This window comes from Megalops cyprinoides, chromosome 7, assembly GCF_013368585.1.
Source record: "Megalops cyprinoides isolate fMegCyp1 chromosome 7, fMegCyp1.pri, whole genome shotgun sequence".
Classification (NCBI taxonomy): domain Eukaryota; kingdom Metazoa; phylum Chordata; class Actinopteri; order Elopiformes; family Megalopidae; genus Megalops; species Megalops cyprinoides.
The window spans coordinates 21,072,670-21,100,557 of NC_050589.1; the positions used below are offsets into that span (position 1 = coordinate 21,072,670).

At 44.2% G+C, this 27,888-nt stretch overlaps 2 protein-coding genes across 4 annotated transcripts in view; both read left to right on the forward strand.

Moving 5' to 3' along the window:
* lamb2l (laminin, beta 2-like) overlaps positions 1-24,076 on the forward strand; it is a 44,981-nt gene extending 20,905 nt beyond the window's left edge. Inside the window, exons 8-35 of the mRNA XM_036532632.1 lie at positions 179-381; positions 833-953; positions 2,309-2,497; positions 2,666-2,845; positions 3,214-3,326; positions 3,532-3,611; positions 4,065-4,221; positions 7,203-7,343; positions 8,419-8,580; positions 8,823-8,944; positions 11,573-11,693; positions 12,163-12,355; positions 12,862-13,005; positions 13,423-13,654; positions 13,992-14,155; positions 14,859-15,083; positions 15,610-15,824; positions 16,602-16,698; positions 17,156-17,528; positions 17,985-18,169; positions 19,521-19,768; positions 20,201-20,416; positions 20,728-20,872; positions 21,618-21,825; positions 22,143-22,284; positions 22,558-22,734; positions 23,312-23,477; positions 23,834-24,076. Of these exons, the coding sequence (XP_036388525.1) occupies positions 179-381; positions 833-953; positions 2,309-2,497; positions 2,666-2,845; positions 3,214-3,326; positions 3,532-3,611; positions 4,065-4,221; positions 7,203-7,343; positions 8,419-8,580; positions 8,823-8,944; positions 11,573-11,693; positions 12,163-12,355; positions 12,862-13,005; positions 13,423-13,654; positions 13,992-14,155; positions 14,859-15,083; positions 15,610-15,824; positions 16,602-16,698; positions 17,156-17,528; positions 17,985-18,169; positions 19,521-19,768; positions 20,201-20,416; positions 20,728-20,872; positions 21,618-21,825; positions 22,143-22,284; positions 22,558-22,734; positions 23,312-23,477; positions 23,834-23,967 (4,853 nt within the window). The 3' untranslated portion in view covers positions 23,968-24,076. The remainder of the gene's footprint in view (positions 1-178; positions 382-832; positions 954-2,308; positions 2,498-2,665; positions 2,846-3,213; positions 3,327-3,531; positions 3,612-4,064; positions 4,222-7,202; positions 7,344-8,418; positions 8,581-8,822; positions 8,945-11,572; positions 11,694-12,162; positions 12,356-12,861; positions 13,006-13,422; positions 13,655-13,991; positions 14,156-14,858; positions 15,084-15,609; positions 15,825-16,601; positions 16,699-17,155; positions 17,529-17,984; positions 18,170-19,520; positions 19,769-20,200; positions 20,417-20,727; positions 20,873-21,617; positions 21,826-22,142; positions 22,285-22,557; positions 22,735-23,311; positions 23,478-23,833) is intronic.
* A 1,747-nt stretch (positions 24,077-25,823) lies between these two features.
* Positions 25,824-27,888, forward strand: part of lamb2 (laminin, beta 2 (laminin S)) — a 35,499-nt gene continuing 33,434 nt past the window's right edge. For 2 of the 3 annotated variants that reach the window (XM_036532934.1, XM_036532935.1), the window contains exons 1-2: positions 25,824-25,950; positions 26,630-26,699. In XM_036532934.1, coding sequence (XP_036388827.1) covers positions 25,915-25,950; positions 26,630-26,699 — 106 coding nt within the window. In that variant the 5' untranslated portion in view covers positions 25,824-25,914. Of the gene's footprint in view, positions 25,951-26,271; positions 26,348-26,629; positions 26,700-27,888 lie in introns of those variants that run through there. The other variant, XM_036532936.1, reaches the window with a different exon arrangement.

Here is a 27,888-nt window from a genome sequence, read left to right on the forward strand (position 1 = left end):
CCTTTTAAAGCATGGCTTCACAACGACAGACTCAGGCAGTTCATCAAGCACATGTGGTGTTTTATAGAGAATTTTCCTCAAGGGTCAGTCACTGCTTCATTCATTGCAAGAATAAATTTTCAAACCCTCACCCCCTCATCCTCCCATTTCTCCTTCACCCCCCCTAAACAAACCCCAGAGTTGCTCCGGATCACCAACCTGCGCATTAACTTCACCAAGCTGAACACGCTGGGGGATGACCTGCTGGATTCCCGATCGGATGTCCTGCAGAAGTACTACTACTCCCTCTACGAGCTGGTGGTGCGGGGCAGCTGCTTCTGCTACGGACACGCCTCTGAATGCGCCCCCATACCCGGCATCACCACCCGAGAGGCTGGCATGGTGGGTAGTGCTGCGTGTGCGGATGCAAACACAAGCATGTTTTCCAGTCATGCGTCTTTTTTCACTTCTATGATTTGAATTTTAGCAAGATGAAAGAGCCCAGAGACAGCAATTGAGGCAGGCAGAAACAACAGTACAGGTGTACCCTTGGGCAAGGTACAACCCACAATTGCCTCAGTAAAATATCCAGCTGTATGAATGGATAACATGCAAAAGTTGTAGACTGTGTGATTCGCTCTGGATAAGAGCGTCTGCTAAATGGCATTAACGTAACATGATGATAGCAAATTAGGCATCACCAAAAAAAGGAGTGTCATATTTGCTGATGGTCTCCGTATTGTAAATGACAGTTGTGCTGTGGCTAAAGGTAACAGTAGAAATAGTGTCTTTGGGGGTGTTTGTTTTTAGCTTTTTTCACTCTGGGTTCATGCCGGACGTTACCTCTCGGTAGATCCACGGGCGCTGTGTGTGTAAGCACAACACGGAGGGCCTGAACTGCGAACGCTGCAGAGACTTTCACAACGACCTGCCCTGGAGACCAGCTGAATCGGACGACCCTCACACCTGCAGGGGTACGGCCACTGCAACCCCTCTCCTCTCTCCTCTCATGCACTCTTTCAAGATTTCAGCTTGCATTCTAAATGATGTTATTCATTCTGTCTTCTCTCATTTCATCTTCTCATGAAGGTATCTTCTTTTTCTGTCTCACTATCTGTCTTGAGTTATTCACCATTACCTTGCTTTTTATGCATTACCTTGCATCACCTTTGCTTAATGTCTCATTAGATGCCTGTTATGGCATTACTGTCTGATTAATAGAAATTTTAATATTAATATTTAATATTTAGTATTTAGTAATTGTAAATATTACAAAGTGTGGTCCACTTTAGGGGTGTCTGAAATCATATTACAAGATTCCACCAGGCATGAATATGGGAAATAAATTGTAATATTTACAATTACAGGTAAGAAGGATATATAAATGTTTCGACCCCCCCGCCCCCCAAACTGTTGTTTTTACCTCTTTTGGCGGGGTCCGATCCCCCCTGTAATCCGAACCCTGTAGAAAATATAATTCATTGCCCGCTGAGGGTGAATTTGATTGATGGATTTAAGGCTGATCATTTAAGGTGGGCAAAGAAGCAAATAGAATAGAGCAAATAGAGTTCCAGCTAGTTGGCATAATTACCTGGAAATTGTGTTGTTTTCCTGTTGTTCATTTAAACATGTTGATATTAGTTCTTATTATGTACACTGTATTATAACTAATCTGTATATAACACATTTTTTCCCAGATTTGACCCTTTATTTTTGTTGGTAACTGTTTGTTTCCTGGTGTGTTGGCCACCATAGTGCATTGCAAATGGCTTTACTGTTGCTGAACATAACTGGAAAGGTCTATTATTCCCTATAAATAGTAGCAACAGTTATTCCCAAGATAGAGGTTGATCATTGGAGGAGTGTAAATGCTTAATAAGAAACATTTTCTTAAATTTAAGTACTAATACTACTGATATAGTAATGGCACAACATGCTGTCATGACCAAAGTGAAGGAGGTCACACTCTGGAATGTCACTATATGCCTAACTAATAGGAATTGACATGGTGACATGGTGTTGATTAACTCTCCATGTAAGTGTTAAGGGAAAACAACACAAACTTTTGTTGGCAAGTGTTAATTTTTCACAACAAATGGTGTGAGTATAATTCTGACAGTGTTAAAATACAACTCTCAGGAGAGAAGCCTTAATGCTGTATAGACTGGGCCAGTATAGACACTTTTAGTGTTAAGCTTGATCTAATACTGACTTTTCTGTATATTGTATATTTTATGAATATTATAATTATGTAGAATTCTGTTGACATTCAAATAGTCCTCCTATACTGAGGTGCAACCTTAAATTTTTTCACCTTATGTTTTCCCAGAATGCAACTGCAATGGCCATTCCAACCAGTGCCACTTCGACATGGCGGTGTACCTGGCCACAGGGAATACTAGCGGTGGCGTCTGTGATGACTGCCTTCACAACACCATGGGCCGCAACTGTGAGATGTGCAAGCCCTTCTACTACCAGGACCCAGCCAGGGACATCCGAGACCCCGCTGCCTGTGTCCGTGAGTGTCCTGCATTAAAACATCCCAGATGGTGGACATGTTAACATGTCCCAGGTTCACTTATCTCTCTCTCTCTCTTTCTACACTTCTGTTCATTCACTCTCTGTACTTCCCCTCCTTTCTCTCTTTCTTTCTCCCTTGTGCCTCTCTTTTGTCTCTGCCACTCAGCGTGCGACTGTGACCCGGTGGGCTCCTTGGAGGGAGGGGTGTGTGACAGTCACACAGACCTGGACATGGGTATGATTGCGGGTCAGTGTCGCTGCAAGCAGAACGTGAAGGGCACTCGCTGTGACTACTGCAAGGAGGGCTTCTTCGGTCTCAGCCAAAACGACCCCCAGGGCTGCCAAGGTGAGTTGTGGGGCTAAAGGAGACATGTTTGGAGAGGGACCATTTGTGAGCGCATGTTTTCTGAATGCACATTATATCCGATACTAAATGTGCATATGACTTTGGTAACACTGAGCTGTGTTGTTCTGTACTGTGTCTTTTTTTATATAGTATATGTGGTAGAATGTGGTGAACAAGATTAGTATGTATACTGTGAATCCTGGACATATTTTATGATATGAAAATGAATGTCATAATTTGCATCTGCATGCTGATGTGGTAGCTTTAGCAGAGGATGTTTGTCACAACTGTATGCGTCATTCCTCTGCTTTTGAGGTGCATTGGAATGGTCGCGTATATAGAACTCATGTAACTGTATGTGATTCCAGCCTGCAACTGTGACCACCGAGGGATTATAATGATGGGGTCACCGTGTGATCAGATCAGCGGGGACTGCTCCTGCAAGAGATATGTCACAGGCCGCTACTGCAACCAGTGTCTGGTAAGATTCTCCTTTAGAATCCACACTGACCATCAGCATGTGTTGCAAGAGTTACGGCTCTTCCTGACTGCAGTGTCCTGGTGGATAAGCAGGGCTACCCCCTTCCGCACTAAAAAGTATAGGCTTTAGGAACACTCTACACTGTATATCTTTCAGCAAGAATACCCTAATCTAATGCTAACCTCTCTTTATTGCCAACCAACAGCCAGAGTACTGGGGGCTTAGCAATGACCTCTCAGGATGCCGGCCCTGTGACTGTGACTTCGGGGGAGCCTACAGCAACAGGTATGAAACACCTGCTGAGTCAGGGCTGGGCTGTGGAGGAGTAATTACATGTACTGTACTTTCTGCCTCTAATGACCATTCCAGGACCTCGGTAACAACCCCAATTCCAAATCCAATTATTGTATTTGAATGTAATAAGCTGAAACTGATCCAGGGTTAGTGGTCTGGGGGGGATGTAGTACTGCCATGGATAAAATTACCAGGAAATGAACTTGAGCAATATCAGGCTGTCACACTGGTTAAGAGTTTTACCCCTGCTACTCCAACTGAAAAACATCTAGCTGGACTACAGAATGTGTAAGATGCCGCACTGTAGTGCTTATAAATGCACCTCGATGTATGATTTTTCAAACAAATATATAATTTAATATATGCCTGCACACAGCAGGTCAGTAATTGGCACAGACAGAGCTAGGCACGGCCATCAGTACCTGTGCGTGTGTCTGTATGCAGGTGCGTGATGGAGAATGGGCAGTGTGACTGTCGGCCCCATCTTATTGGACGGCAGTGTGCAGATGTCCAGCCTGGGTACTTCTGTGCCGCCCTGGACTTCTACACATATGAGGCTGAAGATGCTGTGGGCCACTCCCCTGATGATCCTGCTCTACCAGTGAGTAAAGGTCCTCCGGAGGCAGCTACTGGTGTAGTGGAGAGGGCCACGGTAATGTGGGTGTGGACATCTTTCTTCTGGAATGATTTAAAGAAATACTTTACTCACAGATAGAGAGTAGGATGCTCAAGGATGCTAGAGGGCTAACACATCTGAAAGAAGATGATTACCAGTATTAATTCAGTGAAATGAATTTGCTATGGTGGTGCACCTGCTTCTGTGAAACATTTGCGTTACCTTTTTCATCATTGAGCAGATGGTCCTATCCAGAGTGACCTAAAAAGTGCAGAATTGTCTGTAAAAAGAGTACAAAATGCATCTAATATGATACAGAACAAGAGTTTTCTGCCCAAGTAGTCTGAGCTGCTGCTGTTCCCAATGCACTGGGGGGTTTGAAAATGACCAGGCTTCACGTGAGTAATTTCGTACTCATCTAGCCATACATGAAAATACAGCAGCCCTCATATGGTGTTCACTTGCTCGGGTTAGCTTTTCCCAGCCGATTTTCTTGCTGTGTGAGGGGCCCCTGTTCCTGGTTGTGAGTGGCAGGCAGTAGTTGTGCTAGATAGACATCAGGCCTGAGCGGTGAGAGGAGGCGATGGCAAGGCGGATGGGAGCCTCACGCACTGCTTCCTATCCACCGGCGCGATCTGTGGGCGGACCTGTTCCCTCGCGAACCTGCACCCGCACAGGGGCGCATCCCACCTCGCTGACTCCCCCTCTCACCTGCCCAGCGCCGGGTGGGGCCGGGCAAGCTGCGGCACGGCCCGGGACACAACAACGGCAGCCTAATTTCTCTGCCCCTTTCCTGTCCCCCTCGTATCTCGCTCCTGCAAGTCCAAACAACCGGGCGAAAAAAAAAAATTAAAATGAAAAAGGAATTTCCATTGTGCAACTTGTTGTTGGCATTTCGAGAGCAGCTTGTGTATAGTGGTTAAAGATGTGTGTTCTGGATCTGAATCTGGAGGTGCTGAATCCCTAAGGTGGATAGTGTTGTTGTATTCACCTTAGGCTGTTATTTTATCATCTGACTGTGCTGTTGTTACTAAACTCAATTGCACAATAAAAATGGAGCCATATAAATTATTCTATATTAAAAGTTGTAAGTCATCCCTAAAATGAATAAATAAGGCTATCTTTACACTATACACATTCTAACCACAAGAATAGATGATGCAGAAGATATGTTGTCATCTGGAAGACAAGTATATATTTAAAGCCCTATCACATAGCGATTACAACATTTTGCTGTGGGATATATGTGTAGACTGAGACTGCAGTAAGTTTTTTAATAATATGTGTATTTATTCTATAGTATGTACTATTTGTACAAATAGCATAAGAAAGAGTCTGTCTGGCTGGAGCAGCAGGTATAGACAGTGCTTTCACTGCAGGGGCCGCACTAAGCATACAGTCATGACATGGTCCCAGGTCTGAAGTGACCCAGAAAAAGATCTGAGAAATGTGGAGATGCCAGCCTGTCAGAGGGAATTAGCACTGCCCACCATGCACTCTCAGGGATATGGAACACACGCTGTTGCATGCAGACACACTCACGCTCCAACATGTGTGCACACATCCACTAACATGTACAGATGCACATGTGCACACACACACACGCACACTTACATATACAGACATATATACATGCTGTATGTGTTCACACATTATTACATGCCCCATCCTTCTACACAGACAGACAGACAGACACACACACACACACACACACACACACACACACACACAAAAGCATCTGCATGCACATACACAGCTCAGGTACACAAAGTCTAAGAAGTTTCGGATAAATACTGCTCTGTCTCTGGCCATGTGCCATGGCTACAGGATTATCTTCTTGCCAACATTTGAGCCTTTAGGAGAGAGGCCAGCAGTGTCAAACTACAGGATAGCAAACTCTTTATGATCTGTCACATGAACAACCAGTTCGTGAAAAGTTTAGCATGAAAACCACCGCTGAACACCACTGTATCTCTGTGCTCAAGAATATTCATGAGAGCGCAGTTCGAGAGCAATTTATTGACTTTATATAACCTAGACCTTGATTTAAATCAGAGCAAAAACAAGTCAGTCTTTCTAGCGTCTATTTTAATGTCCCCACTCTTTGAATGTCTTCAGGGGCCAATTTCCATATAAAAAAGGAAAGCACATGAGATAGTATGTTTTGTAATTAAACAAGTCGTCTTTGGTTAGGACGGTTTTCGTGGTGGACAGTGGACCCTGAGAGTGCCCTCATTGAGGACGGCATGTCCCTGTGAAGCGGTAGCAGCACCCTGCTGGGGAGCAGCGGGGGTGAATGTGCCTCTTCCTGCAGGACTGTTGTTCTCCTCATGCTGACGTTCTCTGCCACGGCCCCAGCTCATTGAGGTGGGGGTTTAGTCAGTGCTTCAGTGGACCCACAATGGGAGAACTATTGGGGACCAGCGAAGCGTCAAATCACTGGCCACCTCCTTTTATCTGTCTCTGTTCCTGTCTCCCACCCTCTCTACCCTCTCTCTCACTGTCTCTTTCTCTCTCTGTCCAAAGCAGCCATGGCTGCTCACACAGGCAGAGATAACCTGTGTGCCTCGCTCAAAGCCCAGAGTCATGAGTATCTTACACAAAAATGGCAGCTCTGGATGAACAGAAAACTAGAAAATGCTTTAAATAAATGTTCACGTGCCGAGCATTGTGAACATTGTTAACATAAGCACGTGTGTTCTTGGCACAGATACACACAAGAACATACGCGCGTGTGTGTGTGTGGGCCAAGAACTAACAGTGGATAAAAGGGTCACATAGAATTCCCTAAACAGCAGACACACAATTTTTACTTGTCCCAACTTTTTGTGCCTGTGTGAGAGGTTACTTACTGTAAGCATATACAAGTATAAGCACTCACCAAAAGTATACTTCTTGCTGCATCTTCTGGTGAGCAAAACTGTACTGTACAACAGAGCTTTATCTATGTGTCTCAACTCTCTCAGGGACGGGCGAGACCCCAGGCTGAGACTGACTGTGTTGAGCACCTCAACAACCAGCTGCGAAGACACCGGCGTCATCGCCGTATCGCTGCTGCACAGCAGCAGAGGGCAGCACTGAGACGTATCCGCCAGCTGCAACAGACGGTAATGCTCTCTCTTTCTCTTTCACTCACTCAGCCCAGCAAGACATCCTTACTTCCAAAAAATGTCCATAGCAACCAAAGTAAATGATGTAAAATAAATGACCTCATTCTAAAAGGCTCCACTAAATTGCACTCCGTGTCCCTCCTGTGTCTCTTCCCTTTTTTGTAATTTTCGAAGTTAATTAGCGATTTCAGTGCAGCCTTAAAATAACACAAACACAAGAATGTTTCCCAGGTAACAGCTAAATCCCATAGTTCCCTCAGAGACAGGTGCAGAGATAGGAGGGCCTGGGATGCTGGAAATGCCCACAAAACACAGATTAATTAATGCCAGTCGGAAATTTGGCAGCCTCCTTAGGCTGACAGGAGGAATCTTGTGTGAAGCAACAACAAGCTGTGAGAACACAGGTGTTCAGACAAGCCCTCCAGCCATTTTTTTCTGCCTCGGTCTGTGAGAGCCTCATCTAAGGGATGTCTAACATGGAATTTTAAGGCGTTTTACTCATAAGTATGACAAGACAAATTGCTACTGTAGGCAGCTTAAAAGGCAAGAGTGTCAGAAATAGACAATTTATCACATGCTGTAGGAAAGGACAGTGCAGTTTCCTTTATTATTTAGCAAATAGTGGGAAGCCATTAGCACTCTCTTGACAAGACCTGGACAACGTCAAAGAACTATTTATTATAGGCTTTTGATCAACACCATTGTTTCCTATTCTGCTGCACTTTTTACTTTATACAAAGTAACAATATTTGTCATCAAGAGAACTGTAGATTATTTGGGAATAAGAGCAGTCAATATTGTTTATTATTGTGAAACATGAATTGAAATGACTCACCCCAAAGCCACACTATTACCAATGAAGGAAGGTGTGGCCAAAAGGCAATCTCCCCCTGGCAGTAAGAGTAATGTTTTCATGTGTTACCCAGCTCATACTAAGAGATGAGGTGTAGTTCCAGTGTCAGTGTTCTATTTGTGTGTGCTTGTGTGTGTTTGGTGTATGTTTGTGAGATGTGTTTGGGTTTGACATGTTTCAGTAACGCTGTCTGTATGTGTGTGTGTGTATGTTTTTTAGCCGGATGCGAAGAGTGTTCACAGGGAGAGGGCTCCTGGTCAAATGGTCACCTGGACTGGCCCGGGATTTGCCAGGGTCAAAGATGGTGCCGGACTCGTCTTCACTATCGACAACATCCCATTCGCTATGGAGTATGACATCATGATCAGATACGAGCCAGAGGTACATCTACTGCGGTGTAAATTATTTGTGGGATATTCCTAAACCCTTACAGAGGGTCGGCTTTTTCTGGATGACTTGGAAGTCAGCAGTCATACCTCAGCACCCTCTGAGGATGAAGAGAAACACATTTGTAGAAAAATATTGCACACTTACCCAAGTGTAACCACGGGTCGTGGTGTCAGTGTTTGGTACCGTGGCCCCCTGAAGCTGATAGTGCCCCTCTCTGCTCCTGTTTCTCTCAGTCCACAGAGGACTGGGAGGCCATTGTCAGCATCACCTCCCTGCTGCTGCCTACCAGCTCACGCTGTGGGAATGTGCTGCCCACCGAGCAGATGTACACTGTCATTCTGCCTCATCATGGAAGGTACTGTGCTGTGGAAGTGTGTGTGTTTGTGTGTGTGTGTGTGTGTTTGTGCATGCGTGCTTGTGTGCAAGTGTGTGAGTGTGTGTGTAGCTAATAAACTACTCAGCAAGGACATTAGCTTGTGCTTCCATGATTGTACAGTACATAGAAGAGATGTTCTATTACAATTCCAGATATACCAACTAGCTCCAATTTTGTTCTGCTTTTCATGTCAAAACTCCAAAGGGCTACAAATTTCCTAGGTGAACTGGACTGAATGGTATCACTGCTGGGCAGGTGCACAGAAGAACAGCATAGTAAATTTTAGATTTGTTTAGCCTCTAATATCACACAGCTGCATGTTATGCTTCCACGACAGATCAGCATAAAAAGGTGAAAGCAGAAAAGTTCACACAGGATTAATAGCCTGCATGAGGGCACATTTCAGATAAACAGGGGCCAGATAGATAAGAGAGAATAATGATTTGACAGAGGTGCAAATTCTATCAGGTGCCTGTTTGGCTTCCCCAGACCTCAGTGTGTGAAAGTTTTGAGTTAAAGCATGTAAATAACCTTGAGAATGAAAGCACTTCCTATTTGCCCTTCCTTTACACTACATCATGTATTCCATTGTGAATTCTGTGCTTGTTGCTGTCATGTTTTTTGATGTGTCAACACCACCTCAGTTGCTTCACTGCTTAGGTAAAGAACTTCACTCATGGTCAACAATGATGTGTTGCCCCTGGGTTTCAAATGAATGATCGTGTAGTCCAGAGAAAAGTGCATATATCTAAGCATTGTCATGCTTACTGGACTGAACTCAAAATCCCCTGAAGCTCAGGTTTCACTTCCACTGTCTAACAGCCTCTCCCCTGAATGAAAGGGTGTAACCTTAATAAGGCCTCTCTGTTCAGGGCTGCTTGTCCGACTGGCTGCTCTCTGGCGCCTCAGCTCCAGCCAAGTCATGCCAAGATTGGCAAACAGGAGTTCCTTCCCAAAATAACCACATCTCAAAGCCTCCGAACCACCATGTGATTCTCTGGAGGCCAGGGTCCCACTTAATTGCTGTCCACACCGCTGACCTCCTTCAGCCAGAACCAATTACCAGACCCAAAACATGGAGAGATGGTCAGAAGGCATACAGGCAGCCCAGTGAGGGCAGGAGAGCACTCGAGGGCTATTTGGCGCACTTCACACATTGTAATTATTCTGATTTTAAAATGATAGCTGAGAGGTGGTTGTCTAAACCGCTGTTCTGGTGCAGGCTGTACTCGCACTGTGCCATGTGAAAAAGCGATTTAGTGACAAGCACGGAGATGTTGAGTGTTTAAATTATAGGATATGGTTTTGAGGAGCAGTGGAACATAGGTGCCCTTTTCCAGTGGCCTAATCAAGGGAGCTTTTAAGGTGAGAGTGGGGGGTGTTTAAACACTTCAGAAGCCAAACTGGAAACTATTCCTGGACACTAATTTTGGAGCTGAACAAAAAAATGCATTTTTCAAAATCTCCTCACTGAAGGAATAATCCATTTTAATATCACGGGCTAAATCCTCCAAATGCATCTGACTGGCCATGGCGCTTTTCATATTCCTTGTTTGCATATTCCTTGTTTTTAAATAAAATAAAGGAACAATTAAGAATGAAAGCAAAACATACAAAAATCCCATTAAATAAGGATTGAAAAAGTGATGCTCTCTGCAAAACACATTCTCTCTTTCTACCGGAATACGAAAGTCGTCCATATAAACAGGTTTTACACTCTATCTGATTGGCCAAAGTGTTCACATGACACTCCTTGCTCTGAGGACATTGTGCAGTCTCAGGTCCACCTCAGAATTAAATTCATGTTCTAGACTGAGAGAAACTGCATTCAATCTTGAATCCAATCATATGAGGTAAATTCCATTGACACCAGTCAGACCACATGTGCATATGGTGTTAAGGCCTGTTAGCAAAGCACCTTTTCTTAAGCATGTGAAAGTGAAACTGAAAGTAGATTTGCTTGTAATGGAGGAGGGGGGCACTTAAACACTGTCCTCCCTGTGCCCTCTTGGGGAGGTTACAGAAGCTCATATGTGTGGCTACTCCCACCCCCTTCAGAGCTTGTTTAAATGTTAAAGGAAGAGGAGAAGGAGTTGCTTCTAGGGAGAGCACCGAATAGAAAATCCGTAATTTATCTCTGTCCTCCCCTCATTAGTGGCTGAATAGAGGCCCTGGCTGCTCCCTTGTGCTGGTCACTACCACCTGCCTGTGTGGCCTGGAAGGGCCGGGGGTCACTGTTGTGTTAGGTCTCACCTCATCTGATATGCGATAAGCACTGGGGGGCAGGGATCCTATGACTTGTGCTGATCCTGTGATTTTCGCAGCCCTTTGGCTTGTGTTGAGTCCTGTGACTTGTGTTAGAGGGGATACTTTTAGGTTGTGGCTGCGGCTGTTGGGGGAAAGTGGTACTGCTGATGTGATTCTGCGGCTCCATCAAAGCCCACATGCAGCACTGAACTCTCCTCCAACCCCAATGGAAGTAGAAAGTCACAGGTTACATCACTCTCTATTTCTCATTTTATAAATGGTTCAGTTTTCCTTGATGTTGATTTTGTTGGATAAAGGTGACATGTTCCTGTAGATAGTTAGAAGTTTATGCTCTTACAGGTATGTTCAGATGCCGAGGCCTTTCTGTTTTGAGCCCAACAATCGCTATGTGGTGGCGATCCGTTTCCAGCGCCATGGGGTCTCCCACAGGCACCTGACTGCTTTCATCCTGATAGACTCCGTAAGTCATCGCAACAATGGGGATTCTGTATACAAAATATTCAACTTTTGTGATGCACGTCTACAGAAGACTAACTTCCTGAAAAAAAAATCGAATGCAACCAAATATCATTTGTGAAGAAACACCCACCGTGGGTAAAATAGCACAGTGAAATGTCGCCACCTACTGGTCGGATGCAGAAGTTCATGTTAAATATTGGTTCGGAATTCGCGCTTGGATGTGGAGCGCAGCTGTTCAGTCCTGTTCTTAAGGGCACAGTATACAATTAATCGCTGTCTTTACTATTCAGCTTTATTCAGTCCCTTCCCCTTTTTTGACTGTAAGTGTTAAAAATAGAGCTGGAAAAAAGGATTAACTGCAGCTCTCAAGGACCACAGTAACCCTGGTGGAGAGTTGAAGATAAATGGCACCCACCTCTGTTAGATTTCCCTCCCAATTACTCTTCGTTTTTTCACCAAACCCCCCACAGCTGGTGCTGATCCCCAAATACACGGAGCTGCCTGGTTTCCAAGGCAACGACCCGGCGGCACAGCACCGGCGGGAGGAGATGGTGCGCTACATGTGCCTGGACTCGTTCATGATCACGCCCATGCCGGCACTGGCCGAGATGTGCACCCAGCTCATCTGCAGTATCTCCGCCATCCTGCACGATGGAGCTCTGCGTGAGTAACCAGCCAGGGGGTCAGGAGCCATGTTTGGGCACATCCTACAAACGACATTCCTCCAAAAATCCTATGATAATCTGCTCTAATCTGGCTGGTGATTTGCCTGAATTCCGTATGAATGAGTGAGGATATCAGACAATAACTCAGGTGTGAAAATAGCAGCGTCTGTCTGTGCCCTGCGCAGTGCTCTTAAAGTGAAACGGATCATCCTACCTTCTTTGCACTTGACCCCCTTCCAGCATAACTGTGTGTCAAGTGGTGCGTGCCTGTTGATCATGCACTGTGATTGCTGTCCTCCACAATGTGTTTTTTTGTGTGATAGAAAATGTCTGTGCTTTGAGTTTTTTCTTTCTCTGGTTTCCTCTAGTCTGACATTGGCTGTCATAGCTTTTCTGCAAACTTGTGCTTTTCTCCCGTGGCCAAGATGCTGCCTATTTGATACAGTGTGAAATAACCACCCCACCCCCCTCCTCTGTGTCCCCCCTCCCCTGGTACCGCTCCAGCCTGCTTTTGTGACCCCCAAGGGTCACTCAGCGCTGAATGCAACAAGGTCGGAGGTCAGTGCCGGTGTAAACCCAACGTGATAGGACGCCGCTGTGACCAGTGTGCTCCAGGGACGTATGGCTTTGGACCCTATGGCTGCATCGGTGAGGGCTGTTGCTACAGTCACATGATGCACATGTTTTGTAGATGTTTTGTAAATGCACACTGAAAGAGTGTGAGATGCAAGAGATGCTTTGAAGCCTTTTAAATTAAAAAGTTAAAATTATATAAGGTTTACCCTGAAGTTTTAATGTAAAATGTTTAAAGTTTTAAAAGTTTGTTCTTGACTAATTTGTTTCTAGAACAGCTGTCATTCCAACCAGTCAGCTTGTTCTTCTCACGAAATGTACAACAGATGGTGATATGTTATTCTACACTGTGAAGGAAGCGAAGGCTGTCTGTGTTTGTGAATATATCTTGATACAGTATTATGCATCTAAACAGAATGCTTTCGAACTAAGGATTCATAGCGTCCATGTCTGATCACGTGACCCAAATTCACATTTTTGGCGTTCCCACAGCCTGCGACTGCCACTCCCAAGGGTCCCTCAGCCACCAGTGTGACCCCGTGACGGGCCAGTGTCCGTGTCACCAGGGGGCGTCAGGGCGCCAGTGTGCCGACTGCCAGGTGGGTCAGTGGGGCTTCCCCAACTGCCGGCACTGCCAGTGTAACGGGCACGCGGAGCTCTGCGACCCCCGGACGGGATCGTGCCAGCAGTGCAGGGACTACACCACGGGGCACCTGTGCGACAGGTGAGCAGCCAGAGCAGGGGTGTGAGAGTGAGGCGAGGGCTGAGGCAGGACTAGACGGTGGTGTGGTAACAGGGAGGTTACGATTGCAGGGGAGAGTTTACATAAATGATGGAGAATGCAGCATTTTCCATCATTATTGTCCATACTTCTGTACTTCTGCTTCCTTATTATACATTTACATTTATTAATTTAAATGTATTAATTTTATCCAAAGCAACTTATAACTAAGGCAGAGTACAACACAAGTAAAACAAAGTTTGTCTTACTATACCCATATTCAGTTGCATAACTGAGCCCTGCTCAGGGATGAGAGAATTCCTCTGTGTGTCCACCCCAGGTGTATGAATGGTTTCTACGGAAACCCCGCGCTTGGTTCTGGGGAGCACTGCCGGCCGTGCCCCTGCCCAGGACACCCAGGAAGCGGGCATTCCAACGGAGACTCCTGCTACGCCGACCACTCCTCCAACCAGATCGTCTGCCGCTGTAGGCAAGGGTACGCAGGTGAGCACAGATCTTTTCTCTGTGCAGATGGGGGTGCACAGGTCTGGGCAGCTGGACAAGAAGTATTGATCATATGCCCAGAGACAGGAAGCTGCAACAAGTCAGAAGAGGAGACATGGAGGTTGCTTTCAACTCAATAAACAAATAAGTTGCAGAGGAGTTAATACAGTTTACAAGTACCGCAAAATGGCAAACATGTAAGAGAAGAGATTGAAAAACAGCCAGTGAAGCAGGAAATGTACTGTTCCCCTGAATGGAATTCCTGCCATTCACTGCTATATGGCAATAATGCCACTCCATATAGCAAGCTCACAGCATTCTCTCTAGGTGTGAAAGGAATGTTGTGGAGTCATGGGTAAGACTAGGATAAGGCAGCATTTGTTGATTAATAAGTGTGAATATCTATCTTGTGTTTAGTGTTTTGCAAATAATTTGCTGCAGGACACTGTAATTATTACATAAAGGAGAAATAATTGTAGTGAAGCCTGATCAATTCTGGTAAAAAGACTGGTAAGACCAAAGCTATAAACAAACTACAGAGTATAAACTCATGTAAGCTCATATAAACAGGATGATCACAAGCAAAATAAACTATATAGAATGATATGACCTGTGCAGAATGAAAACTGTATGGACAATCCCATTACAGCTTTGGTTAAAACCTCTGCCATGCCCTGCCCTCTCCTTTTCCTGGGTTGTTCAGGACCTCGCTGTGACCAATGTGCCCCCGGTTATTTCGGGGACCCGCAGAGACCAGGTGGAGAGTGCCGCAGGTGCGAGTGCAACAACAACATCGACCCCCAGGACCCCGAGTCGTGTGACCCACGGACAGGCCAGTGCCTGAAATGTCTGTACAACACAGACGGCCCCTCCTGCTCCCAGTGCAAACTGGGTTACTACGGCAACGCGCTGGCGCAGGACTGCAGACGTGAGTCCCTGCACATGATCTGCATTTATGCAAATGTGATGGACAGACCTGAATATTATGCATACGATGATGAATAATGTTATAATAAGTCTGTCAATTTGCATTATGTATCTGCTGCAGTGTCATGCCCCAACTGTGCTGTGCCTCTGTAGGCAGCTGCAGCCTTGTTTGCAGTCTTGTTTGTTTTGGATATGAGCTGCGTCTCTCACTGTGGGGTCATTAATTAGTACATTCCGCACACTTAATTGCTTAGCAGACAGTCTTATGCAGAGTGACTTACACAGGTTACAATTCTTACATGTTACCCATTTAGCTATCCATGTTATTATCCATCCAGCTGAATGTTCACTGAGGCAGTTCTGGGTTGAATATCTTGCCAGAGGGTACAACAGTAGTGCCCTAGTGGGGATTCGAACCAGCAACCTTAAGAGTTACGAGCCCTGCTCTTTACCACTATACACTCCTGCCCTGTCATGGATGTCTCTAATATATGTGCGTGTCCTGTTCTGTCCTTTCCTTTCCTCAGGGTGCACATGTGTGACGGCAGGCACCCTTTCGCAGTTCTGTAATGGTGAACTGTGCCACTGTGACCAGAGGACAGGGGCCTGCCCCTGCCGGAGCAACGTGGAAGGGCACAACTGTGACCGGTGCACCCCACACCACTGGAACTTTGGTACAGACCATGGCTGCGAACCATGTGGCTGCCACGCAGAGCACTCCCACGCCCCTCACTGCAACATGGTACGTTCCGGATTGGCTCTACCACAAGAGCAGCAGGAGGAGCCACTGTATGGTAGCATCGCTGGGGCTGGTTATCTGAATCTCTCAAATTGGCACATTTCATCAGGGGAATCCGCAAAGACACAGATGAGATACATGTGTTTCCCTTCCAATCATCTATGGGGTGTGTCTGTTACTTTTGAAGTAACTGATTATAAGCCACTTACGTTGTAAGCCGTACATTTACATATAACATTCATAGATTTAATATACTGCAGTGCGTTTAACTGTGGCAGTAATTTCATACCAAGTCATACCAAGAATATAGTACTACTAGTTTACACTAGTACTACACCTACTCAAGGTGAAGGTTACAAATCACACTATGCTGTTTAAAACATAAACAGTCAGAATGCACAGTATGTTCCTCTTTGGAAAAGGGGGAAAGAGAGCAACCTTCAGTTTGCAGCAGACATTGACAGTATTTAGACATTAGGCAGGCTTATACGTGACTTTTTAAAGAGCAGTTTATCAGAGTATCACTCAAAACCCAAACAAACAGAGCACAAAGAGTACAGCCATTCTGTCTTGTGTGGGTTCTGTGGGTGGTACAGCACTGTTCTTTAGCAAACTCAGTACTCGGCCACCTAACTCCTACATAAACAGTTGCTGCAGACATAAGCATGTTCTCTTACACTTTTTTTTTCCTGTTTGCATTGCTTTCTGCGCGCTTGTTTTTTGCCACTTCCCGTTTTTCCCCTTTGGATTGGTTCTGTGACTGCACCCTCCCCTCTCCAGTTCAGTGGGCAGTGCCAGTGCCAGCCGGGGTTCGGAGGGAGGCAGTGCACCGAGTGCCAGCAGTTACACTGGGGAGACCCGCAAGTCCAGTGCCATGGTACAGAGCCAAAGACAACATTCTCCACCCCACTACCCCGTACTGCAGACACCTCCACATACATCATTCACTGCTTCCTCACCACATTCACGCTTTCTTAACAGGCTGTCAGCACTTTATCTTGCTATCATTTTACATATTTATCTAACAGAGCTTGAAATTGTACAAATTGTACAAGCAGACATAATCCCAGGGAAATTCTTGGACATGCTGAACACAAACCATATGGATGGGTTTTAAGAGCATGGTTTATGAGTGTTTGGGATTTTCAAGCGCATTCACAGTGCCTTGTATTCTTTTTTTGTCACAGCATTACACTAGGTACAATTTGTGAACCTACAACACACGGGAAAATCTTTATGCATGTCAACCACGTTGACATAAGAAATTAACTGCGCAACTCTCAAGTTGGTGTGTCGGCGCTTGTGTTTCTCTCCCCTTCCTGATGCTTTCCCAGAATGCAATTGTCACCCCTTGGGCTCAGAGACGCTACAGTGTGACCGCACAACGGGGGCGTGTGAGTGTAAGGAGGGGGCAACGGGGAGGCGCTGCGACGAGTGCGCCCGCGGGTTCACGGGCGCCTTCCCCAAATGCGTGCACTGCCACCCCTGCTTCGACCAGTGGGACGACGTGGTGTGCCAGCTGCAGCAGGAGCTGGGGCGCATCCGGCAAACGGTGCAGATGATCCTGGAGAGCGGGGTTGCCCCGGGTGTTAGCGACGAACGCATCAGGGACCTGGAGAAAAAGCTGGCCCTCATCCAGGACCTGATCCGCAACGGAGACAAGGAGAAGATTTACCAGCTGATCGGCCAGTTCACCGACGAGCTGAGGTAGAGACAACCATATCCACAACTATATCCGTGCGGATCCCAATTCACTTCACACTAGTCTCTGCTTTACAGTGCATAAAATAGCAATGGCATTAACGGACCTGTGGCAATGGAGTCACATACAATACAGTCAAGATTATCTAGAGTGTTTTATGGGAATATTTCATGATGTAGATTTGGAAACATCCCTGCAATTTGATATCCAGGGTCTGTTTGGGCACATGCTCTCTAGCTTGCCTGATTTTGGGCATGTAGAGAGCTTGGATAAAGAGCATTGTTCTTTCCTCTAGGATTTCAGTGAAACCAGATTCCACAAAGTTGTATTATAACATCTTGTTATAATGAAAGATAGATAGACAAACTCTTGTCATATCGATGGCTAGGACTAGCCGAGTGTAGTTGGGGATAGCTCGAATCTAATTCAGTGCTCTGGTGTGTCTCTCATCTCTGTGTCAGGACGGAGATTGCTCTGACTGACGGGCGGTTGATGGGAATCGGTCTGGAGCTCAATGGCACGATGGAGCTGGACAGGCTGCTCCGGCAGAACCTGACTGAGATGGAGCAGCAGCTTAGGGACGTGAACGCGACGCTGGCCCAGCGGCGCCGGGAGCTGGAGAACTTCATCAGTGCCGGCTTCACAGGTAAATTCCACACTGAACCCACAGGGACAAGATAAGACCTTTATATCTGAAATAAGGTTAGTAGCCATATTTAGTCATAAACAGCCTGAACTCAAAATAGTAATATTAAAACTAATTACAGCAATACCTAAAATCATGTAAAGTATACAGTACCAGTCAAAAGTTTGGACACAACATTCTTTATTTTTACTGTTTTCCACATTTTAAGATGATAGTAAAGACATCAAAACTATGAAATAACACAAATTGAATTATGCAGTGATGAACAAGTGTTAAACAAATCAATATCTTCAATTTTAGATTCTTCAAAAGCCAAGAATATTTTAAAGATAAGAATAAATAAGAAGAAATTCATACATAGGCATACACTTCGCTGTTTATATTTGTCTAAGAAACAAAGTTCAAGCATTTAAGCATAGGTCTTTAGATCAAAATGTCTTTGAATGCATGTTTCCCATTATCTTAGTCAGGTGTGTCCAAACCTTTGACTGGTACTGTATATAATCAGCTAGCTTCTTCCACCTCTCCTATCTATCACACTCCCCTCTGATTAGAGGTTTCTCCTTCTTATTCGAGCTGTAGCTGGCACAGTGCACAACCCTCCCCCTCCCCTAGAAACACTTTCATATCGAAGGCTGTCAACAGGATTAGTTTTCCTGACATTCCCAAGGTATTTAAACCAAAATACTGACCTTGGTAATCACCCACTGCATGAACACATTTTATCCATGTGGGAATTCCTTTGGCAAATGAACTCCAGTAGTTCCATGTTCAGTGCAGTGTGAATGGAGCTGGAGGAAATAGAACAGGACATCTGAACACACAATTTCACTGTAGAATCCAATCCTAAGTCTCAGCCCCTCAACCAAATTACAAAGTAAAGCAACAAAAAGCAAATAAGTATGAATGTTTTACCAGTAGATCTATGCCTGCATTCCATGATTAGTTTCTTAATTTCTGGAAAATTATGTGTTTCCAAAAAGTCAGGACAGCTTTGATGTTTTAATGATGTATGCATTAATTAACAAGATGTAGCAATAAATTCAGTATTTAAACAGAGCAAATACAATATTTTCGGAGAAGTGTTGTTTGAATCCAGACCTCGGTCAATGAGAGTGGCACATCTGTTTGAGGAACCCTTTAGGTCTCGTCAGTTAATATAATACATTGGCATGTGGTTATGATGGGCCCACCCTCTGAAGCTGACTTATGGTCGCTGCAATGCATGTTATCAGTCGCATTCCTAGGAGAACAGATAGATTTCTTGGACTCCTGTTTCTTCATCTGACTGTAAGCCTTTCTGCATGTGGTTATTCGCTGAGAGCCGCTCTCTTTCTCTTCTTCACACCAGAACAGTTTGAGAATGTGCGTAAGTACTACCAGGAGTCCCAGGATGCGGAGCGGAGGTGCAATGCTTCGGTGTCGGGTCCGAATAGTCCGGTGAAGCAGTCCCAGGAGACCCGCAAACAGGCTGAGGACCTGCTCAACAAAAGACGAGACAAGTTCCTGCGGTCCATGGCTGCCCAGAAGAAGTCCCTGTCAGAGCTGCAGGATAAAACCAACGACTTGGACAAGAAGGTCAACCACGTGAGCGACAAGGTGAGCGATCTGAGGGGGGCAGCCTATTAATGTCATCCAGCTGTGCTAGTGAGGAGCAGCTGTGATGTGGCTGGCCTGAAATGTCCTCACTGACTGTCACCTTTGTTGACACAGCCTCCTTCACACATTTGCTTACTGGAAAATAAACCATCAGTCTGCCCACTTAGTTCATTTTAATTCCAGTTAGCTTCATACATTACACTAAATTGTGTTGCCATAGCATTTTGCAAAACACATAACTATATTCAATCACCATACAAAACAAAGTTACTGTATGTATCACTCTCTTCTCTTCCAGCCTTCTTTTTTTGTTCTTGAGAACCTGAACAATAAAGTTTGGGACAATGAAAGTACCAATGAAAGTTCCATACCTGTTTGAAGATCCAGTGTTCCCCCAGTGACCTCTGTCTCTCCACGTACACTTCCATCCAGGTGTGCGGCGGCCATGCTAACGCCAGCGCCAACGGCAGCTGCCCGGATAGCCTGTGCGGGGGTGCCGGTTGCCGTGACAGCGCGGGGCAGAGGCTGTGCGGAGGGGAGGGGTGCGGAGGTGCTGTTAGCGCAGCCGACAGGGCTCTGAAACAGGCCACCAACGCCACCAATAACATCACCGCCGCCAGCGAGGAGCTGCAGAGGGTCGCCAAGAAGGTGCGAGTGTTTCCAGCTCTTCCTGTGTGTGAGGGACTGGTCGTGGTCATGCCAGTTTAGTCACTTTTCTATATTCAGAACCACTGAAGTGAATTAATTTTGTTCCTTCAGTAGAAGAGTAACCCAGAGGAAAATTTCTTGTCGAAGATACACACTTGATACATCAAGATCAGTCACAGTTGTCATACTGTGATTGTGTGAGTTGTGGTGTCTGTGCGTGCAATGGGATGCACTTGTGTGCGTGCCCCCCTTTATGCGCGTACTGTATGTGTGCGAATATCCATAATGCTGTTCGGAACTGTTGTTTCCAGCTCCAAGACATTGAGATGCTGACTAAGGATGTGAAGACCAAGGCCATGGGAACCCTGGAGAAGGCACAGAAAAATAAGGACTCTTTTGAAGAGTCCAACAACCAACTCAAAACATTCATCCAGAAGATCCGAGACTTCTTGACAGGTTAGTGTAACGTGCATGGTCAGGGTGGGTATTGAACCTGTGAGCTTTGCAACCACATGGAATAACTAACAATGAGATACTTGATTAGCTCACTGTGCCCCCCTCCCACACACATATGCAGAAAATGAGCTGTTAGTGTTTGATGTCACTGTCCTTATTTGACCCATACACCCTGATCTCCATCACATTAGTCAAATGTTAATTTTTCTGTTGCTTGCCATTTCTTCATCTTTTTATTCTCATCTTGTCTTTTAACCAACTTAAACTAATCTGTTTTTCAAATACATTTACTTTCTTTGTATGGTCCAGAATGAAGGTTGCCTCCATGTGAGTATTAGATGAAACAGATAGACTAAAATGCACAGAACCAAGTTCCAACAGAGAGCTGAAATATGACCAAAATTCACAAAGAACACAAATTTAGTAGTTTGGCAATCTGACACCATCACTCCAAAGGATGCCCACAGCAACATTATTACTCTTTAATTTTTAATGATTTTCATGTTACATCTTAATTTAATTAATATTATTGTCAATGCCATGACTTAATTGCCTGGTGTATACTTACCAACAGAGTTGGCTATTTATTCCAGATTCAGCCAAAACCTTTTATGCTTGTATGCCATGTATGTTTACATATGTTCAGAAAGGAACCCTGATTTTTGTGAGGAAAGTTGTCTGAAACTACAATGATAATGAGGAACCCTAGAGGTGATGTCTGACATGTCCTTGACATGTTTTGCAGAGGAAGGGGCAGACCCGGAGAGTATTGAGAAGGTGGCCCAGCAGGTCCTGGCTATCAGCCTACCAGTGAACAGCAGTGTCCTGGCACGACTGGTGCAGGAAATTCGAGACAGTATCGCAAACCTCACTGATGTGGAGAACATCTTCAACAGCACCTCTGTGCAGCTCAGCAAAGCCAAGGAACTGCTTCAGAAAGCCCAGGATGCTAAGTAAGAGAGAGAGAGAGAGAGAGAGTATGTGACAGAGTGTGTGAGAGTACAGTGAGGGAGGAAACAGGAGAGTGTGAGGGTATAGTGATTGTGTGACAGTAGAGTTTTTAGAGAGGGTTGGTAAAAAATACAGTTTTTGTTAGAGTAAGAATCTTCCTTAAGTGCAAGCAGTAATAATGTGTTGTAAAGGTAGATGTTGGACACTCTCAGTGCTTTGTCCAATATGTGTGATACAGTGCTGGCTTAATGGTGTCAAGGAATGTGGCAGTGTAACTTAGAAGAAAGAGATGTATAACCATGCCTTGCTCTGTGTACAGGAAGCGGGCAGAGGGGGTAAAGGATACTGCGAACCAAACAAAGCAGGCCCTGGATAATGCACAGAAGGCCATCAAAAATGCAGAGAAGGCCCTGGGGGAGGCCCAGAAGAGCCTCAATAACACAGAGACTGCCACCTCTGCGGTATGGCATATCTCCTTGAGTGGGTTCCTATTAAAAGACTTGATGATGACAAACAATTAGTTTTTGATGCTAAACAGATGTAATAAATCAAGTCCATGTACTAGCATTCAACTACATGTATGTATGCATTTACATGTATGTGTACGTATGTTTATATGTGTGTGTGCATGCGCTTGTCTGTGGGGAGATGTAAGTATTTTCACTGTCAGTTCCAGAATGCTGTTAGTTCCAGAGTGTTGACAGTACACCTCTCTCACCACTCCCTTCGTGCAGGTAGGGAACAAACTCATGGACATAGAAAGCAAACAGATGGATGCCATGATGCGACTGGCCAATCTTTCAAAGGGGATAGAGTCCCTGAAGAAAAAAACAGAGCAGAACAGGGAAATGGCGCAGGATGCCAAGGCGAAAGCTGACAATGCCACCAAGGCGGCCATGGGATTGGATCAGGTGTGTGTGTGTGTGTGTGTGTGTGTGTGTGTGTGTGTGTGTGTGTGTGTGTGTGTGTGTGTGTGTGCGTGTGCGTGCGTGCACATATGTGTGTGCACGCATATGTGTGTGTGCGTGTATATGTGTGCCTGCATCCTTCTATGAGCAAAGATGGTGTTGGCAATATGCCTGATTCAGATGTTTTTCAGCTGGGAGCCCTAAATCTCTCATATGTATAGAAAGAGCAAACTATAGGGTCAGACAGGCAGACATTGCCACATTTTCTGGGTGTCTGCGTGCATATTTCAGGATTCTGCTGAGATGAATCCTTTTCATTAAAAAAATATGTTGTCATACCGCAATACGTGTGGTGCATAACTCAAGAAATCAGTTTTTTTCTGAAAAAAACTAGATCAGCTGTCATGTTCTAGTGAGCACCTTGTGCAACACAACTTAGAGGTAATTTGAAAATATGGCACCTGTCTTTGCAGACAGATGGATTCAGGGTCTTTCTTCCATTCATTCCAGTTGTAGCCTGTGACGTCAGTGGTTCTTTTGCTGAGCTGTCTTATAATTCACTTGTTCACTGGCATATCAGGAGCTTAAGGATGCAGAGGACCAATACAAGAAACTCCAGGAAAAAGTGGATTCCCTGGGAGAAGGTGCTCAGGGTCTGGGAGAAGTGGGCAAGAGGGCGAGAGAGATCAAGAAGCAGGCTGAGGATCTCCTGATGAAAGCCCAGGAGGGAGTGAATATGCTACACAGTACGTCACTGCTCTGCGTTTGCTCTGGGGGTCTTCTGTCGTCCCTTTCTCATCCTCAGGGACTGTTCATCACTGTCCCTTTGTACACATTCACTCCATAACGACAGTAGCTATGTGATGTTACATAACTATCAGATGTTCTCATGTTCAGAAAAACACAAAAACACTAGAACAGGAAAAATCTTGTTTCAAAATGTTGTACCAGTGTAACTCTAATAAAGCAAGCACTACTTGCTCCCCCAATACTTCTGTGGGGTTGCTGCTAGCTGTTTTCCAGGCTAATATTTGGGGACTGAAAATCTGGAGATCTTTCTTTTCGGAAAATTGCATTTATTGTTGTTGTTTCTTCATTGCAGAACTTGAGAAGAAGTTTAAGCAGAACGAGAGGCGGATGAAGGAACAGATGGACCAGATGTCAGAACTGGAGCGCAATGTCACCGATGTCCAAAAAGTCTTACGAGAGAGGGTCACGTATTTCAGCACTTGCTAGTGAAGAAGTGGCTGTCACCCTCCTGATGCTGTAGTTTACTCCTCAGACAACAGCTGCAGAACAAGCACCTCTGGTCCTTCTCATGCTGTGCTTTATTCCCCAAGCAACCTGTTCCTGAAACATCACCTCTCTTCAGATGTAAATTTTTCGTCACGATTATACCCGCATCAGTACATGTGGTATTTATTAAAGTTATGATGACTGTAAATGGAAAACGTTTACACATTATTTTTTGTTGTCGTTTGGCTTTGGAAATCAGAGAAACACTCATTCATAAGATATGAGCTTTAAAATTGTATGCATTCAGCCATGTGGACTTGAGCTTCCTCAACAAGTATTATTTCAAAACAACTGTCTCATCCAGTGGAGATGAATCCCAGTATACATGAGAATTTGCCCAATGGTATTCTGAGCTGAGCAGCTCACTCACAATGATGTTCTGGCTGCCTTACTTAAATGCTGTTCAAGTAATGGGAAACCCAGTCTTTGATACCCTCTGTGGAAACATTGGAGTTATGAGAATACCTGTGGCTCCAAAGATGAAATTATATATAATAACAGTTTTCATGAAGACCAGTAAAGTTGGACTCAGAGACACTACAGTGACTGAACTATGAGAATCAGCATTTTGAACAATATATTATTGTGTTCTCATAAACCAAAAACACATGCTTGGTTGTTTAAAATATTTGTCCACCACATCTATATATGCAGATGACTATGAATAAATAAATATACGTTTGATATAGCTTTTGAAATGTTTCTGAACATTTATTTCCTTTCAGCTTACTGTTGTTCCTGACAACTGATTGACATACCTGGACCAGAGACAGAGTTAAAGCTAATAAATGTCATGCTTGCCACAAGAGGGAGACAGAGAACAGGGTTGTAGGCTTCCATCTCAGGTGGGAGGCTGCTGCCATGTCCTTTTGTGAGGATTTATCTTCACTTACAATTAAAGCTTTATAAAGGATACACAGAGTGGGTGAGGTGTTACACTGTATAAGGATGTCTGCTAAGCAAATGCATAAAATACAGGACTCTCATATGAGCATTTAGTCCCTTGATCTTGAATGGGAGGAGTAGGATTGGGGGGAGGACATCTCACATCTTACCCCTCCCCAGTCAGGGGTCACTGTCTCTGGGGAATTTCTTTGTGAGAATCAGTATAAGGATCAGCGGTTTTGAACCCTTGTCCTAATGTGCATTAAACGTGGGGCATTGGGTGTGTCATGTGGCCTGCAACTCATGCAGAGAAATGTTTTCTAACTTACCTTGTAATGGCTACTTGTACTTTCCCTGCTGATTTGGCATATTCATCTTTTGGCAGTGAATGCAGAACAATTGTTCTGCTATGTTTGTAATAACCTGCCTTTTATTTAAGTGTGAATTCATGTGTGAGAGAGAAAGCAAGTGTGTGTTTGTGGGTTTGCACATGCATATGTGTATGTGTTCATTTTATTATTTATAATTGATTTTATTTCACACGTTTGAGATTTAGACCGAGTGGCAGATTTTAATAACACAATTTTCCATGTATTATTACTTTAATAAGAAGTGGCAACATGTTTGCATCGACATGTTAAAGAGAGATTATAACTGAAATCCGCTGGATGGCTAGGAATTGTTACACATAAAACACATGCAGTCCGTTCAACTTTATCTGGTAAATTGTCTTTTTTGAAATTACGAACAACTTGTAGGTATGGTGTTCAGACATTTAAACCCTTATATTTTAAATGTCACCTGTTACGGAAGGCGGGGTCAGTCTTGTTCATTGAAAAAATCAAAGTGACTTCTTTGAATTCACTGTCGCGAACGCGCATTCCAGTTTCCAGTCGCGTGCTCACTTTCGACTGTGAGAGGTAGTTCCAAAAACCTGTGGTGGAGCTGCACATTGGAAGAATACCGTACAGAGACTTCACCCGGTATTTTGACCAAAATGGCATGATTTTTTTCCATTTATGTATTTTGTTCATGCAGGTATGCGCATAATTTCATTATTCAGCTATGTTTGTATTAAAAAGCTGCATAATAAGTTTTGCTTAATAGATTAGGCTAATATTTATCTGTTGATCAACCTCCAGTTATGCTTCAGATTTATGGCACACATTGTAATATGTAATATGTAATATGGAAATATGTAATATGGTAAACTGAATTCCTTGTCGAGAGGTAAGGCAGATCTTGCCTGAGGTACTCTCCTGTATTGTAAAAGAGCCCTGAGGTTCAGTCCTGACCACACTTCGCTCCGCCGCGCAGTTTTCACCTAGCAGCTGCTGCGCTCCAAAACTTAGGAGAGTTCGACTCACTTCAAATAAACTGTGAACTGCGAACTGCATCGCTGCAGCTCGAAGTGTAGAATTCGTATTGCGCTGGGGTAAGTTAAACAAGTATATTTGGATAGACCACGTTTTGAGGTTGAGCCTGAAGAAAATATTTTTATTAGAGCATTACGTCAGCTTGTCCTGACTAAAAATATCACCGACTCCTGTATTTGTATTAACTCTTTTTCATGTTGTTTAGTTTTTCGAGTTTCATTTAGGCACCAAGTGCTCTCAGGTAAAATGGAAAATGCTAAGACACAGTTAACGATATGGTGTCTATCGTGTTTTGTATGAGGGATTGAAGGCAGTACTCATTTTATTTTATGAAATGCTAGGTTGAACAGAGAAAACAAAGAATTGATGAACCCCAGAAGATGAACCACTTAATTGTCATGTTCATGTGTGGTAAGTAATTCCTGGGGAAACGTTGTTTTGGGAGCTTAACATCGGATCTTGTGTCTTTCTCTTTTTTTTTTTTTTACTGTTGTGTCTTTTTTCACGTCATTCAAAAATACCTGTCAAACTTCCACCCCCTCTTCACTCCATCAAGCTTTTTAAAAGTTTCACAAAATTTACATTTGTGTTTTATAGTGCAGTTAATGGAAAAAGGAAGACATCATAGCTACATTGGTCATGTTTTTAGTATTATTATTATTATTATTAATAATAATCTCGCTTCCTATTCTCTATTTAAATAGAGGACTTCTCTCAAATGTTTTTGGGGAGCAACACAGTGCAAAAAAGGGGACCATGAATTGAAGGACAGGAATAACTCCATGGTTGCTTATGAAATTAAAAAGTATATAAATCTTTTTATATTTGCAAAATGTTGTATCATTAGCTATACTTATTATCTACTTATCATTAGTTACCATTACCATTAGTTATACTTATTAAAAGATTTTCTGAAGCCATTTTTGCGTTTCTCAAATGTCAACTTTACTCTCTCTGGCATCTTGCTCCTGTTGACCCTTTTTTATTGCTCGTCTCAATTGCCCATTTTAGTGTTACTTGAGGACTATCTGAAGTTTGCAAAAGATAGGGGGAGGAATGCTTTTTTGCCACCGCGCCATCCTAGTTGCTCAAGAATATATATTTTTTTCTTTTTTTAAACCAACCCCGCTTTATATGGTCATTCTACCCCAGTTTCAGACCCAGGGGTCTGATGTGTAGCACATAGAGTTTGGCAGCCCGGGAGGAGGGGGGTTGGTGGGTTGTTTAAACTGTGGGGTGCTTTGAGTCACCCAGTCTCCTGGTACAGACCTTTTATGTTTATTGCCCTCCTAAAAGAGCCCAGCTAAACCGCAAATAGCATCTTAACCCAGAGACCCGCAGCCTCCCAGGGTGGTTTATTTTAGCATTGTGGCCTTGTGGTTGGGGGTTATAATGAGTCTCTCTGCATTTGTATCTGCGAGAGTGCACTCTGCACTCTGCAAAGCTCCCGATAATAATGTGCAAACCTCATAGTCTATTTGCATTGCTAATTCTCTGCTCAGAATCTTAAAAAAAATGGCTAAAGTGGGTGTGTTCATGACTGCGGATGTTCAAGTATGGATGATTGATTAGTGGCTGCAGTATTATTTTAAACACAATG